The sequence below is a fragment of the Triturus cristatus genome, chromosome 3_2 (genome assembly GCF_964204655.1).
Source record: "Triturus cristatus chromosome 3_2, aTriCri1.1, whole genome shotgun sequence".
Taxonomy (NCBI): Eukaryota; Metazoa; Chordata; class Amphibia; order Caudata; family Salamandridae; genus Triturus; species Triturus cristatus.
Genome location: NC_140584.1, coordinates 552,073,714 through 552,091,138, shown reverse-complemented (window position 1 = coordinate 552,091,138; position 17,425 = coordinate 552,073,714). Strand labels below are relative to the sequence as shown.

Genomic DNA, 17,425 nt, shown 5'->3' with positions numbered 1-17,425 from the left:
CCGTTTACCGCTTCTAGATGTCCTTGACTGACATGGGTGGGTATCAGGCTGCAGGGAATTCTGCTTCACCACTGTGAATCAAACACACAACAGGTGATGGGAGGATGCTTGCAATAGTATAACCACTGGAAATTACTCAGGGTAGCAGCCCAACCCACCGTTCTTTTGTCCACGATGCCTCCTCAGTTTGGATCCCAGCACATGCAGATCAGTCTTCACCCCACTCCAATAGGAACAGTCCTGCCCGCACTGCCAGGCCCTCCCCACACCAGAACACATGTCACCCAAGGCAGGTTTTGTTCTGATTGGGACTTGTCAGTCGGGTGTAGCTTGGTTCCAGTGGCACAGTGAGCACGGGACCCAAGTCTGAGCAAAATGATGGACTGGAATGTGGCACGAACAATAGTCAGTGGCTGAGATTAATTCTTGCATTCTATCCAATACCTTGTTGCAGTTTAAGCCCTAAGTGTGACAGGTATCCCCAGATGTGTGTCTCGTGCTCCCTGTGCTATAGGACTCAAGCTAAATCTCATTGATGGGACCGAAGTAGCTGAAACGGGTCAGAGTTGCTAGTGGTCTCTTCTGAATGCGCCTTCGCTTGGCCGGCCAGGACAGATTGTTCCCATGAGCAGCAGGGTCGGTACTGATTTGCATAAGGTAGGCCAGAGTGCCATGGTGGGTGGAAAACAATGGACTGGAATGCGACCCTTAGTAATTGCCAGTGGCTGAAAGTAATTCAAGCTCTCCATCCATTACTTTATTATTGTTGCGGTTTTAACTTGAGTGACAGCAGGGAAACACCATAGTTTCGGCACGGCAGCCACATCATCTGCTTTTCCTGCTGCAGGAAATCCTACCTTGAGGCTTCTAGCAGTACGGAGATGAGAGGTATGCACTGCTACATAAAACAATAATAAGTAGACGCCCAAAAGAGCTTAAGTAAAAATAAATTGGCAACATTAGAAGATCTGGAACTGATCAACCGTACACACACCCTTACTCTTATCCAAGACAGGCATAGGCAGTGACACGGGAGTGGCAGGACCCCTGAGACATCTCCTGCAGGTGGTTGCAGTCACACGCAGCACCCATCTGTGGAGGATCCCTGTACCATTGATAAATGACGCTGCTCTTCTTCCTGTAAAATATGGTGCTGTGGTTTCAAACCATCCCTGCATTTTTCACTGCTGCACTACCCCTTTGCAGCTGTGAGCTGTCAGAATTTCCACCTATGCTTGGGATCGGGCATTTAGTCAATAATTAGGTGCTTTGGGTGGGTCTGCCTCGGGTGCACCCAGTTAAGGGAAGCGGCGTTTTCTTCGCATGCGTTTCTTCGCATGCCGTTACTACGCGGTCGTTAGTACGACCGCGTTGTTAGTTAGCATACCTTTAGTATGCAATTCGGAACTACGAATTGCAGTAAGGGGGAGAAGATGTTGGATTTAAAATCCAACACCTTCCCTAGTGTCCGCATAGACTGGAGTTGGAATAGTAAATTATACTATTCCAACATCCAGCACACCCTTACTGCAATTCGTAGTTCCGAATTGCGAAGTAAAGGCATGCTAACTAACAACGCGGTCGTACTAACGACCGCGTAGAAACGGCATGCGAAGTAAACGCATGCAAAGAAAAGTTATATATTCCCCAGTAAACGGTGCACTGGGACACAGACTGGGACAGGGAGACCAATGTGTACTCCAGCACCAGATGTGTAACTTCGGCTTCTTGGGAAATGTAAAGCAGCAAATCATGTGTGAGGTCTCTCACACTTAGGGCTTTCCTCTGGTGCCTCTTTTTCTTAGATGGTTCCTCATTCAAACTCTCTTGGGATGTTGTCAGCTTGGAGTCGCAAAGGAATATTAGTGAACATACTCCAAGTCATTTACATTATAATCTTCTTTGACAAAATATCAAAGTCAGCCACTGCGGCATCATATCTGGGACAAGGTTGTACAACTTAGCAACCTCAATAAAGCTGTACCTTGAGGCTCAAGACAGATTGTGAATCAAAAAGTATGACGCCACCCAGAGGCGCATGTATAGCCATATTTCGGGGGGGGGCAGGGGGGGGGGGGTGGAGAGGGTAATACAAATGTCGGGGGGGGGGAGGCTAATTCTTCCAGCAATGGACAGAGTGGAGATGTGTGCGTGCCCTGAAGGCTGTCTCAGCCCGGGCTGACACACACGAGGGGGAGGGGGGCTGAAACCCTTTGATTCCAATGGGCGTTGCACAAATGACGCCACCACCTGTTGACACAATCCAAACAACAGACTTCCCTCATTTACATGAAATGTAAAACTAAAGTGTTCCTCATCTTTTATTTAGGCTATGCATACTAATAGATTGCAAATTGATTGAGTTGCCAGGTTTTTATTTGAATTCTAGGACTTGTAGTCCTATGGAATAAACAAGACTACAGGTCCCAAAATTCAAAGAAAAACAACTGGACTGGGGCAGTACTTCCTGCATGGACCTGGGAAACTTGGCAGGGCTGGATATCCACAGACATACTGCATTCAGGTGAAATAATCTATGAACGTGGCAGAAGAGATGAAACCAAACTATACTCTTAAAAACGGAGTAGAGAAAGTGCGTAATCCAACAGAGCACAAGGAAAAGGCTAAAAAGGTCTGATAACAATAACAGAAGACACATGAATATATTTGTAAATGTGTAGGTGCTATACTTTTCATGGTGACGTGATAGAGGCAGGTCAGGGTCCAGGAAAGCTTTGCACACGGCAGTGATGCCATCGTATTCTATGGATGCCGCTCTGTCAAATGTCAAACCCAGAACTGGGTTTATGGGTGACCTGGAAAATGGGAAACACCTTTCATTAAATGAAAAAGCAAACAGCCGGAAATAATATACAGTAATGAATGAATGACGTATGAATCAGAAAGGTGAAACAAGTATTTTGAATTTAGTGCCATTAACTTAGAGCAAATTCACTCACAGTATATTTTAGCGCAAAAACCAGTAGTCTGCTAGCAGAGATCATAATGTAATCTCATGTATTGTACCACCTCTACCACTGAAAATGTGCATGGCTTTCCTGTCGGCAGTTACTATATTGTCTGCAGCAGGGGGTGTCAAGATTTTCCAAGAACACCAGATTATGCCATAGTTTCTGGCTAACCATCGATTATGCAAATTCTTTATATACAGATCGATTTATGAAAATTCGTTATATGTGCATATCATGACATTCTGGCGGGCAATGTGCCACCCTGGGCCCATGCTAGACATCTCTGGTCAATACACTACACAAACAATGATTGACTCACTCAGAATAACCTTTAACCCAAACTAGGAATTTTTTGTCGAAGCAGAAATATATCTTGGAGCGTGCATTTTCAAATCTGGCTTATGCCATGTAAATGTGAGAATCCATTTTTTAATTACATTTCCATGGATTTATATTAAAAGAAAACACATTCATGAAGGCAAAAAACTGCATCCTCTCACCAACAATTCAAACATCAAAACCAAAGTAATTGATGGCTCTTAAATTACAAGATATAAATTAGCTAAATGAAAAAGAGTTCTACATCTAAAGACAGTGGCGGTGCGTCCGTTGGGGCGTAGCCCCCCCCGCCCGCAGCCGCCCGCAGCTCCCTCGGCGTCTGAATTTAAGTAAACTCTCAGTTTACTTAAATTCAGAGACGGCGAGGGAGAACAACTGACAATTATGTCAGTCAGCATGACGTCAGACCACCCGTGGGCGGTCCGGCGTCATGTTGACTGACATGCAGTCAGACCGTCACCAGGGGCATGGAGCAGCACAATGCACAAGTGCGCATGAGTGGGGACGGAGGGCGAATTTTCGCACCGTGCCAAGTCATGCGCACTTGTGTTTGCAGTTCTGGCGCATGCCCATTAGGAGAGCGAGGGTTGAGCAAAGGCTCAAACCTCGGTCTCCTAATGGGCAGGCGGGCGGAGTGTAAAACGTGCCCCCAGCCAATCCTGGCGCTGCCAGCAGCGCCAGGATTGGCTGAGAGGGCTTTGCACGCCCACTTGCAAGCAGTCAGTGATGTGTGCGTGGCTGTTCCCGAGTGTAGGCGGCTAGGCGCCAATGCGCCAACGGACCCGAGGCAGCGGACCTGCTCAGGTAGGATTTTTTAATTTTATTTCAAAACTCCCCCCCCCCCACCTCCGCGATACACCCCTCCCCCCCCCGCGACACCCCACACCCCGTGAGCCGCAACTGTTCGGACCCTAGACCTCTTCGGCGGGGCCATGGAAACAGTAAACAAAATGGACTGATGCAAGAGCAACCTTACACGTGCCTGCGAGGGGTCTCACGCCATGCATGAGACCTCCATCCCATCCTGGCTTGTTATACCACTTCAGTTTGCATGCTGGATTTTTTAGCCCATACCTTTGATGATAAACGTGAAAATACAAGTCCCAGAATGCAAGATTCCTGTGGCTAAAAGGGCATGGCTGTCATAAGATGTTGCACATTGTATAGGCCCACTTGGCGCACTGTGACAGTTTTGATGTTGCTTTGCTAGACTAAAGAACGGATACATCAATTTGCCTTGCTGTGTAACTTGTGTTAAATGTTGGTAACCCGTATTTCTCGTCTGCTTTGTGCAATCATTCGAGGTGCTGCAAATCCTCCTTGCCTCTGTAGATACCGCATCAGTACTATAGACATGCCCAGAGCTGTCTGCTTGCTATCACAGTCAGGTCATAGTATAGATTTATTTCACCGGTTTATTTTATCGGTAAGATTGCTAAGTGAGTTGTTGCATGTGTTCAGAGATGCATGTATAACCGGCAGATCACGCGTTACAAAAGTGTTAAAGTAGCTGTATGAGGTATTCACCCACTGCAAAACCTGTAAGGCAACTGAAACTTGTATTATTTTAAGGTTGGTTAAAGTGGTTATTTTTGACAAGTATCAATCCTTATTATAAAGTGCCAAAAACCAATTCAGTGTGCACTGGTACAATGAATGACTCAGTGAGTTGAACACTTGCCGATTGAACCTTCCGTACCTTATAGCTCACGAGTGCCAATCTGAGCCTTCAAACTTCCCCAGGGAAAAAAATTGACCATTAAATTAGACAAAAGGTGCACGTGTTATTACAGAAGAGGCGTATAGAGAAGTTATTGTGTTCTACATATATGGTTATTATTAAAATAATGACACACCTATAGAGACATTTCTAAAGCACTTGCATAAATCTTCATATGAGAACTTGATAAAGTAAAAAAAACACTTTCAAATGTCATTTTATTTCTTCGCACTTTATGAAGTAACAAGCTGACAACGCTTCACTGAGTACAGACCGGGAAGGAGCACGTTGCGGTTTTCGCGGCCACACTTCCCTAATAGGTGATGCCGGCTTCGGGAAGAAGGCATCTCCGCATTTCACCAAACATAGAAAACGCGCACACGCTGCATGAACTTCCTCAGACATCTGTTGCCATTGGCTGCTCTCATTGGAAGGCATCACCAGGGGCTTCCGCAGTGTAATTCAAGGCGACAGTCAGGAAGTGTCACCAAGAGGTCTGGGAAACACGCCGGTGCCTTGGCTGGTGGGAGCATGAGTCCAGGGAGGAGATATGGGAGATATGTAATTTGACTCACAGGCGCTTCTCTCAGGCGCAGGAAGGGAGGGAGGTGGAGCAAGGCAAAGAAGCAAAGCACATTTCAAAGGGGGTTGGGTGACGAGGTATTTTGTGCATCTGATTTTTGCCCACCCTTGTGTTGCGTAATTATTCCACACACTTCAGTTGACAATTGGCTGAGTTGCTATAGATGATGTTTTGAACGCCTTCACAATTGCTTTATTGACCTTCCTGCTTTCTCAAATTTGCTTGAAAATGCACCATTTGTCCACTCTTTTTTCTGCGTAGGTTGTTCCGGCTCGCTCGCTACGCTCGCTCGTTGCACTGCATTAGGACAATAATTTTACTCCCCACCACTTTCAAATGTCACCAGCCGCGCCTGTCTAAAGATAAAGCGTGGATGATCGTCTGAAACCAATGAGTGGAAACACTGACCTCACGTTATATGCATTCTTTGCCAGTGTATTTAAATCATTTATTTTAGTAGCAGTATTCCCCACCAATGCCTCCTGACACTTCGGATAAGATGTGGTTTTGGATCGTTGCTTTCCCTTTACAAGTTGTACTGTTGAAGCCTCTAGCAAAAAGAACAATTGGTGGACGGAATGCTGAACAATATCAAACATTTACCCCAGTACAGAGATCTGGGCTTAAATCCATATTTTTTTTGCTCCCCATGCCATTCCAGTTTGAACCCAGGATTATGCAAACCAGCCTTGACCCTGCGCCTCATGAGAACAGTCCAGCCCGAACTGCCAAGCCAGGTCCTCCCTGGACCGGAAACAAGTATCCTAGGACTGATTTCAGGGATTCACCCCTCAACAGCCAGGATAGCGTGATTCCAGTGGCATGGAGAGCACGGGACCCACGTCTGGGCATACACGTACCTCTCAGAGAGATTAATGCAAAAAGAACAATTGATGGACAGAATGCAGAACAAAGTCATACATTCACCCCAGGACAGAGATCTGGGTTTAAATTCCTGTTTTTTTGCTCCCCATGCCATTGCAGTTTGAACACAGCCATATGTAAATCAGTCTTGACCCGGCGCCCAATGGGAACAGTCCAGCCCGAACTGCCAAGCCAGGTCCTCCCTGGACCGGAAACAAGCATCCTAGGACTGACTTCAGGGATTCACCCCCCATCAGCCAGGATAGCTTGACTCCAGTGGCATGGAGCGCACGGGACCCATGTCGGGGCATACCCGTCCCACTCGGGGTGACAAATGCAAAAAGAACAATTGATGGACGGAATGCTGAACAATGTCAAACATTAACCCCAGTAAAGAGATTGGGCCTAAATCTATTGATTTTTTGCTTCCCATGCCATTCCAGTTTAAACCCAGCCATATGCAAATTAGTCTTGACCCTGCTTCCAGTGGGAACAGTCCAGCCCGGACTACCAGGCCAGGTCCTCCCTGGACAGGAAAACAAGCATCCTGGGACTGGTCTCGGGGTTTCACTCCTCATCAGCCAAGCTAGCTTGACTCCAGTAGCATGGAGTGCATGGGATCCATGTCAGGGCATACCCGTCCTACGCGGGGTGACAAATGCAAAAAGAACAATTGATGGACAGAATGCTGAACAATGTCAAACATATACCCCAGTACAGAGATCTGGGCCTCAATCTATTGTTTTTTTGCTCACCATGCCATTCCAGTTTCATTTCAGCTATATGCAAATCAGTCTTGACCCTGCTCTAGCATACAGACATTACAGCATCAGGGAGATATCAAACAAAGACTTTACTTCATCACAGGAGACCTCTACTTTCCATCGCTTCTAAGAGATGGATTTTCAGTATCAAGCTGTGATGGTTATTCCAGTTATAGTATAACTGAAACTTATTGGACCCTTACATCAAGCTTGTCAGAGCTTGTGGTAGGGCTGGGAGTATCTACCTCACTAGTTAACAAGTGTTGCTCCGGGTGGGTGCCTGTAATGTACATAATCGATTGCCCTCTTATGTTGAATATTGATACTTCACAAGACGTTCAAGTGGATCCCCCCGACTTTAGGAAAACCGTCACTCACGCACTCAGCACCAGTAGACTAGACTACGGCAACCCCCTCTACACCGGAATCAACAAAAAACTCCTCAGCAAACTCCAGACCATCAAGAATGCAGCAGCCAGACTAATCTTCAATATCCCATGGCACAACCACATCACCGAACACCTCTGCAACCTCCACAGGCTCCCCGTCGAAAGAAGAATAACTTTCAAGCTGCTTATGCACCCCTACAAGGCCCTCCACAACACCGAACCTCAATACCTCAACAACCGAATCTCCTTTCACGCCTCCGCTCAGCCGACCTCTCCCTAGCCACCGTCCAATGCTTTTACAGGACCAGAGGACGTGGAAGATCCTTCTTCTACCTCGCAGCCAAGACCTGGAACTAACTCCCCCTTCACCTCTGATGGAGCCCGACACTGCCCCAATTCAGGAAGGAAGTCAAGATCTGGCTCTTCGAATGACCCTAACAGAGCTCCCACACCCACCCCCAAGGGTGAGTAGTGCACTCTACGAATCCCGGATTGATTGATTGATTTGGTTTGATGATGCTCACAGAAGAAAGCAGGTGAGTTGAAGGGCAGAGGTAAGAAGGGAGCAGGCCAATCAGAAATGTGCAACGCAAAATAATTAGCCTGATGCACAAAGGTAAACTTAGACCAAAAGTCTAAGTTTAGACCTAAAGCCTAACTTTACTACTAATAAAGTTAGACCAAAAGTCCAACTTTACTACTACTAAAGTTAGATGTTTGGTCTAAACTTAGACCGAAAGTCTAACTTCACTAGTAGTAAAGTTAGACTTTAGGTCCAAACTTAGACTTCAGGTCTAAACTTAGATCTTTGGTCTAAGTTTACCTTTGTGAATCAGGCCCAATATCTTTAACACCATTCTCTTACAAACCAGAAGCCAGCTAGGGTCAACTTCCTAAGTGGTGTAAATGATTCTCAATTCTCCTAACTAAACATTATTTGAACAGCTTCATCTAGGACCATGGGTGTGACCTGAGAATTAGTAAGATAGAAACCCTGATAGAGATCAATGGTATATTTTATTTTTGAACCCGGCTGCAGCTTTGTGATGCTCTACAAGCATTCACCGGATGATTTTATGCAACCACCCTCGCTCACTTCATTAACCTGAAAGTTCCTAGTAAGTTCAACACCCGATTTTACTTCGGTTTTATTACTTTTTAATATATTCTGTGTAGAAATTTGCTCATGGAAAAATATTTCTAGGGGTAATGGTCTAAGCAGGTGTGAATTCAGAATGTGTTTGGGTCCCATAAGAATGCCGTCTGTTTCTCCCGCATTCAGTGTTAGATACAGGGCGCAAAATTCCAAAGTGTTTTTTCATGCAACTTTTGCAATGTTTAATTGGAAACTTTACAAAGTTGTGAAATTCTACTTTTCCCCTACATTTGCTTAAAAATAGGGCCCTGAAAATTTGTGTTGAAAAGGTAAACTTGCAGAGAAACATTGTACACGGATTTGCCATTGTACATAAGACAACTCTGCCCAAGATGAACTTGCAGGGAAAAAGATGGCATACATTTTGAATCAAGAGGGATTTGAATAAATTAAAAATTATGTTGGAATGTAGTAAAAGCTACCTAGCATAGCACAGAAAAAATATGCATGGCCGAAGACAAAATGAAAACAGGAAACTTTGCAAACTTCACAAATTGTGCAATGTTGAGTGTTGCAAAACCCCACCAATGTAAACAAAATGTTCACGGGCCTGATATGGAAACGGAAGAAGATGCAAATTGTTAGTTGTGAGAAATAATGATTCACAATGAGAGAATCTCTATCTAGTATATATGTACGCCCGAGGGTTATAAAAAGCAATTGAGGATTGTTGTATTCACAAATTATCAATCACTATTTATAAATAGGATACAGTTGCAAATTGCAATCATACCAAGCGTGGAAACTAATGGTATAATAAAGACCAGGAAGTGATTAATTGAAAGGATTATGCTGTTCTGGAGCACAGAGAATAACAAGATAGAAGGCCAGCACACCACTCATTCAGAATGGCAAGACTTGAATCTCATAGAGAAGATTACTCCAGAAGGAAACAAGCATTGGAAAAGCCAATAGGTCAAGCCTATGCGAGACCTCTTGTCTTTGGCAATGTGTTTTAGCCATTATGTATACCAGCGTGGCTGCTGTTCAGCATGGCTAAGGCTTAGTGGAATGGGGTGGGATAGTTTGGAGTGGGATAGATAGGGGTAGAGTGAATGGGGTAGATTGGGCTAGAGTGGAGTGGAGTAGATTGGCGGAGGTAGAGTGGAGGGAGAGTGGGGTACAATGGAGTGGGATAGACTACAGTGGGGTGAAGTGGGGTAGTTTAGGGTAGACTGGAGTGGGGTAGATTGGAATAGGGGAGTTAGGTAGATTAGCATGGTAGATTGGAGTTGGGTAGATTGAAATATGGCAGATTGAGGTGGAGTGGGGAATTTTGGAGTGGATTAGATTGGGGTAGATATGCGTAGGGTAGATAGGAGTAGGGTAGATTGGGGTAGAGTGGAGTGGGATATATATGGTGACAGATTGGAGTGAGGTAGAGTAGGGAAGGTTGGGGTAGACTGGTGTGGGGTAGATTGGGTGGATTGTAGTAGGGTAGAATGGAATTGAGTGGAGATAGATTGGGGTAGTTTGGAGTGGAGTAGACTGGGTGAGGTGGAGTGGGGTGGAATGTGGGAGAGAGTGAAGTAGGTTGGAGTGGGGCAGATTGGGATTGGGTGGGTTAGATTGGAGAGGATGGAGTGGGGTCGATTTCAGTAGAGTGGAGTAGATTGGAGTGGGGAAGTGGGGTAGATTGAATTGGGGAGATTGGGGTGAAGTAGAGTAGATTGGAGTTGAGTGGGGTAGGTTGGAGTGGGGTATATCTGGTTACAGTGGAGTGGGATATATTGTGGTAGATTGGAGTTGACTTGGGTAGATTGGGGTAGAGTGGAGTGCAATGGATTGGGGTAGATTAGAGTGGAGTTGAGTGGAGTAGGTTGGAGTGGAATGGAATGGGGTAGATTGAAGTGAGATAGATAGGAGTGGGGTAGTTTGAAGTGGGGATATTGAAGTATATTGGAGTGGTGTGGGGTAGATTGGGAAAGGGTTGGAGCAGATTGGAGTGAGGTAGGTTGGGTTAGGTTCGGGTAGACTGGAATGGAGTAGATTGGGGTAGATTGGAGTAGGGTAGATTGGAATGAGGATGATTGGATGGGGTAGATTGGAGTAATGTAGTTTGGGGTGGGATGGAGTGGGGTGGAGTAGGTTAGATTGGACTGGATTGGAGTAGATTTGACGGCCTGTGGTAGATTGGAGTGAAGTGGAGGGGGTAGATAAAGTAGAGTGAAATTAAATGTGGTAGACTGTGTTGCAGGGATTCTGCTCATGCACAGAAATATGCGTAGGAAACCAGGACCTCGGTGTATTGTTGTGTACCAAAAAAGCCACATCAGTGCCCAGAACCCCAGTCCAACTAGCAATAGTGTCTCATTCGTTCTCCGTACTACAGCAAAGCTACCAATGATTAGACAACCTAGAACATGCGACTTAGTAAACTCTCAGGAACAGTGGGAAACAAGAACACTCTTTTGTTCACACTCATACTTGTCCACAACGTGAGTAATCAGAGACACTGTATAGTTTAAAATGTTTATTTTTAACTAACGTGCTCTAAGGTGCAGTATTCTAGCCAATACGAGCAGCATAATTCATAAGAACAATATAATCGGGGGCGGAACTTGCTCGTAACCAAGATGGCCGCATGAGTTGCGAGCTCTGAGCAGCCGTCTCACTATTCTACAATTATCCTGCAACTGCACTACTAGAAGTGCACTGAAAAACGCTGTCTGGCTTCCGGAGGACGGCCGCCCTGCCTTGGGCTGATTCCGACTCCCGAGCTGACAGTATTGACTAGTTGCGAGCATCTGCCGTGTGCAGCGGGACCAGGCCTCGATCCCCGGACTAAAGTGGAGCCGGTAGGGGGTGTGTGCTTGGAGGCTCTGGCACGCAAGAGCCCCGTTATACCCCCATAGTGCCCCATGTCCGGAATTGCGCTTTGTCTTGTCTGGCCGCGCTGATCTGGCTGCCGACGTGCCCCGGGGGGGCCGCTTCTCGCACAGCAGCCACACGGCACAATAGCTTCTGGTGACGAACTGCGGCTGATGCGACGGCGACTCGCTGAGCGGCGCCCCCGAGGACGCGCCATACCTTGGGGCCCCTTGAGTGGCTGTTAGCGTGGAGAAATCCTTGCCTGTGGCAGCGCCATTAACAACGTCTCGCTAACGGATCCTGGGGAGCTCCGGGGAACCTCATTGCCGAGGCCGCCATTTTGGGCCTGCACTGCGCTGCTGCTGATCATCACTGACACTGTGTTGAGCAGTCTACACTGGTGTCGATCACTAATTCCTTGGGGACTACACTGCTGGGGTTGCACAGAGTATCAGAAGTGGTGCCTGCTAACCGGGGGTGTGAAACCGACGTTGGATCGCCCCGTATCGCCTGAGGCGGCCTTAAGACATTCCTGCTCCCAAACGGGATTACTGTTTATGAAGAGATAGTGGGAGCTGACGAGTCCCTTTCTACCAGGTTGGCCCCTCAGGGGACCTACTGCCCATTGCCACCTTCTGGATGCTCCAGACGCTCGATTCGAAACAGGATCGATGGAGTGATTTGTCATGGCTCCTTTTGGCAGAGCTAGTGTGCAGGCCTGCTGTGGCGCTGGTGACCTCAGTTACTCGTGGTGGCTCTTGCAGAGATGCGGATCAGTGCCCAGTGGCCAGGATTTAAGGTCTCACCCCCGTGCTGGGTGTAGAGTGGACTGTGAAGACCAGGTCGCGGCCGCCCCTGGATTAGCAAGGTGCATATAACGCAGCCGGGAGACACCACTTGCACGCTGCTGGCTGCCGCGGCACATTCAGCACTGACACCCTCAGAGGGCTGAATACTTGCAGCACACTAGCTGGGAGCCTCTCATGGCAAAGATGGGCAGAGTGGACAGAGCACAACTGAAACTGTAATTTGAGCACAAACGACCGAAGTCCAGTGACGCCTCTACTGAGGACGCCGCTAACATGCATGAGCTGCCTGCGGAAGAGTCACACCCTTTTATCCGAGGAATGTTGGTGGCTATGGAGAAGAGCCTACAGAACAGTATCTCAGCTCTGGGCACCAAGATGGACGCACTGTCCTACAGGATGAATCGCATGGCCGAGAGGCTTGATAAGCACGCTGAGAGGCTGGATATGTCGGAGCGCAGGCTGACAGAAGTGGAAGAAGCGCACACCACCTTGGACGCCGACCATAAACAACTTGGTAGAGTTCTGCGGGTCTTACAAGATTAAACCGAAGACCTAGAAGCGCGCTCCCAGCGCTGCAACCTGCGAATTACGGGCCTGCCAGAGAACACCCCGACCGGAAACATGGAATTATTCATACAGAAATTACTGGTTACTTTACTAGGCAAAGAAACTTTCTCCGCTATGTTTGTGGTGGAACGGGCGCACTGCTCCTTGGACTGAGACCACCTCTTGGAGCGGCTCCAAGACTTATCATCGCAAAACTACTTAACTATCAAGACAGAGATGTTGTGCTAAAACTGGCGAGGGAAAAACAGCCTTTGCACTACGAGGGATCCACGATCTCCCTGTTCCCAGACTTCACAGTCCGTGTCCAGGAAGCGTGCCATCAGTTTGCGCCAATGAAGAAGCAGCTCCGCGACCTCGGGGTTGACTACGCCATGTTGTACCCCGCGAGACTCCGACTTAACAAACAAGGTCACTCCCACATCTTCACTGACCGAAGGCCCTCCAGAAGGTGCTGAAAGACTGGTCCAAAGAACAACGTCACAGTCCGGAGCGGCACCTGCTCGATGAGGTGACGGGAGGGCAACTGGATGAACAGGACTAACGCTGGCTGGCTCCTGTGAGCGATAAGTACTGCCTGGGGGCTTTGAAATGGGTGTGGGGGTCAGCGGGTGGGGCCCTCGGGTGCTGGACACTGTAATGAAGACATGTTGCTTGTTATTATACGTGGGGGGGGCCTGCATCAGTTATTGACACTACCACTACACGTTACTGCTGGAGTTGGTCCCCGGAGTGCTGCCGGGGGGTGGGCGGGATATGCGCTAAAGACCGGGATGGAGGTCTACATTGGTGGGGACTGTCATGGAAGCACTGTGCCTTGCTCGTGAATCTGTCAGCGGCAGCCCTAGTCAGAAATAGTCCCACTATTGCAGACTTTAGTCTCACACTACTGAGGGGGTTGGGACATTAACGGAAAGTGTAGTTGCCCACTATAGTTCTGATGGTGCCCGGAGTATGGCCATACCTAGGCCAGATAGTTCTACGTCTCAGACGAGCGACATCTGCCCACGAATGAATCACACTTGGGAGGGTACTTTGTTTTTGAGCATGGGGAGGGAGGGGTGCTGGCAGCCTATGGGGAAGTATCGTGGCCAAGTTTGGGATGGTCTGACGTGGGTGGGGGTAGGTGGGTTTTCAGAATTGCACTGTTGTTTTTTGTGGTTATTGTTTCTTGGCAATATTCACATGGTGTCCAATACAATTGTTTGCAGCACAGGTCAGGTTGTAGAATATGCTCCGACACTTGCAATGGTAGCCCCTAGCAATATCAAAGGTAACGAAACTGTAGACACCCTCTGAGCGCTTACATGGAATGTTAGGGGCATTAATGATCATAGAAAGCTTTGCAAAGTACTGAATTATTTGCACAGACAGAACATCGATGTTGCTTTATTGCAGGAGACACACCTTTCACTTCATAGTCTGTTACTGCGCAGCAGGGGTTTGCAGGATAACTTACACGCCTCAGGTTTTACCTCACCTACTAGAGGGGTGTTCACTTGGGTTAATCTGAAATCTCCCTACTCCTTAGTCCCACTAGACACGGACAGTGACGGCAGATAAGTGATATCCAGGTGCCAGAGGAAGGGCATGGACCGAGTAGTTGTGAACATTTATGGCCCGAATTATGACTGTCCTGACTTCTTTGCCGCTCTTACGACCGTAGCCTGCAAATACAGGGAGGGACTATTCCTTTAGAGAGGAGATCTTAACCTGGTCCGGAACCCAAACATTGACCGGTCGGGGGGCCCTGAGAGACGCCCCTCCACCGCTGCTAGAGAGCTGGAGAGCACTATGGTGAGAATGGACCTCTGCGACGTCTGGCGCCCGCGCTTTCCTTGCAAAGGGGGCTTCACACACTACTCAGCCTATCATAACCTGCACACCCGGATAGACTATTGGTTAACGTCCTCGCCCCTCCAGGATAATATTAGAGAGTGTAAGGTACCTTGTCAGATCATTCCACCTTCCTTCTAGTGTTAGCCACACCTAGGAAGTCTATTCCGCCATTCACATGGAGGTTCCCTCCCTACTCACTGCTAGACTCTGCCTTTAGGAAAGAGATGGCTGAAACAATTGAGACTTTCTTTGCCACTAATGTGGGATCCGTTGATAGCTTCCAAGTGGTCTGGGAGACCTTCAAGGTCTACATTCGATGTGGCTAAGCACTCAGGGGTGCTCCGCTCAATTCGACAGCGTCTTGCGGACCTAGAAAAGAAACTAGGGGCCTTAGAAAAACGCCAAATAGCGCATGCGGACGAAGCGGTATCACAGGAAATTCGGGAACTGCTGGGAGAATACCAAGATGCAGCTGATGCCGAATTAAAACACTTAGGTAAATACGCCACAGCGCCGGTATATGGAGAAGGGGAAAGGCCGGGTGCTGTTCTGGCCCAATTACTTAAGCAAAAATGCAGTAAAACACAGGTCTCTGAACTTCACTCAGCGGAAGGTGAGGTGCTTACTGAGGAGGTGGAAATTGCAGACCTTTTCAGACAATTCTACGCTGAGCTTTATTCTACTCATTCTACCGGCATGGAGGACGAAATTTTAGACTATCTCTCCCATATCAAACTCCCGTTGCTCACCAATACGCAACGCAAGTTCCTGATGAGACCCATAGAAAAAGATGAAATTCTTCTAGCCCTTACGAGTATGAAGGTTGTTAGTGCCCCGGAAGTGGACGGCCTCACGGTGGCCCACAAGGCGTTCCTCGATCTATTATTGCTGCACCTGACAATGCTCTTTGATGACATGTGCGTATCCGGCATGATGCCAGCTACAATGCGGGAGGCGGTTATAGTCACTATCCTCAAACCGGGTAAGCCGCCTGAAGAGTGTGGGTCTTATCGCCCGCTCTCTTTGCTCAACGTTGATACCAAAATATTTGCTAAAATCCTTGCTAATCGGTTAGTTCCTCTCGCACAGACTCTGGTGGCCCCTGAGCAGGCTGGTTTTATCCTGGACAGAAACCTCACCTACAACTTACGTACAGTCTTTGGGGCCTTACCACATATCCGGCAAGACTCTAAGGCTGTCACAGTCTTCCTCGACCTGGAGAAGGCCTTTGACTCTGTGGAGTTGCCCTTCATGCACCACGTCTTGACTAGGATGGGACTAGGGACGGTCTTCCTGCAATTGGTTTTAGTTTTATACAATTCCCCATCTGCCAGAATCAAAATAGGCAATCTGGTGACGAATCCCCTCGCCATTACCAGAGGGACGCGACAGGGATGCCCGCTGTCTCCCATATTGTATGCGTTAGTGGCCGAACCTCATGCCTGTGCGCTACGAGAGTATCACAGCCACAGGGGCATTAGATTCCTGAAATATGAGCTTATTGTGTCCACCTACGCAGACGACACTCTATTATACGTCCGTGATCCGGAAGGTAATCTCTCTTCTGTCTTGCGAGAGGTGGTACATTTTGGCGTATTGTCGGGACTACGGGACAACTGGACGAAATCAATAGTTTTTCCGCTCACACCAATCACGGCACCTTTTGAACCAGACTACCCACTTCAGTGGTTCACGGACGCAATACGTTACTTAGGCATACAAGTCCACTCCGACTCGGAGACGTTTTTTAGGGAAAACTGTGGGACGACTGTCAGTAGATTGGAAAACGATGTTGAAAATTGGATTAGGTTACCCCTGTCCTTGCTCGGCAGGATTTCAATTATGAAAATGGTGGTGCTACCCCGTTTCCTGTTCCTGTTCAAAAATATCCCTATGGTTTTGCCTAGCTCTTTTTTCCACCGGGTCACGACTTTGCTGATAAGGCTAGCCTGGGCGGGCAAACAGGCAAGGGTCAAATGGCAGACTCTCACCCTGCCATACCACATGGGGGGGGGGCTCGGCGCACCGGACATAAATTTATACTATAGAGCTACGCAGTGCGCACAAGCCTATTATTGGATTCACAGCCCATCTGACGTCCCGCATCTACGAATAGAAATGATCATTGCTAACCCGTTGCCACTTCCGGCCTTGATATTCGAAGCCACAGACCGCAGAACAGGGATACTAGATTCCATTAATGCGACTCGCCATGCCTGGCATTGGTTATTACAGTCTCAGGTTGGAGCGATTCTGTATTCTCCAGCCATGCCACTTGAATGGACGCACTGGTTGCCCCCATGTAGGGACTGGGGGGTTCTACGTTCACTGCGCTCACTCAGTATTCTCACTACCGGTGATCTTTTCCTCAATGGCATAGTGAAACAGTGGGACGAGTTAGAACGTCAAGAGACCGATTGCATACTGCTACAGCGGTTCCAGTTTTACAGAACAAGACATGCACTGCTGGACATCTTAGGGGAGGACCTTCTAGAGCCTCCGGAAATCATGAAACTGGCCTATACTATCAAAGCTAAGTCGCCCCGCAAGATCATCTCTAATATTTATAAGTTATCAATGTCCCATAGGGCAAACCATTACTCCAAAGCAAGGCT

The 17,425-nt window shown here is 47.8% G+C and overlaps 1 protein-coding gene across 2 annotated transcripts in view; it reads right to left on the bottom strand.

Annotated features, from left to right (window-relative positions):
- The window catches only part of DCDC1 (doublecortin domain containing 1), a 1,503,674-nt gene that overhangs the window by 749,804 nt on the left and 736,445 nt on the right, over positions 1 to 17,425 (bottom strand). For both annotated transcript variants that reach the window (XM_085648291.1, XM_085648292.1), the window contains one exon: positions 2,691 to 2,816. In XM_085648291.1, the coding sequence (XP_085504417.1) occupies positions 2,691 to 2,816 (126 nt within the window). The remainder of the gene's footprint in view (positions 1 to 2,690; positions 2,817 to 17,425) is intronic.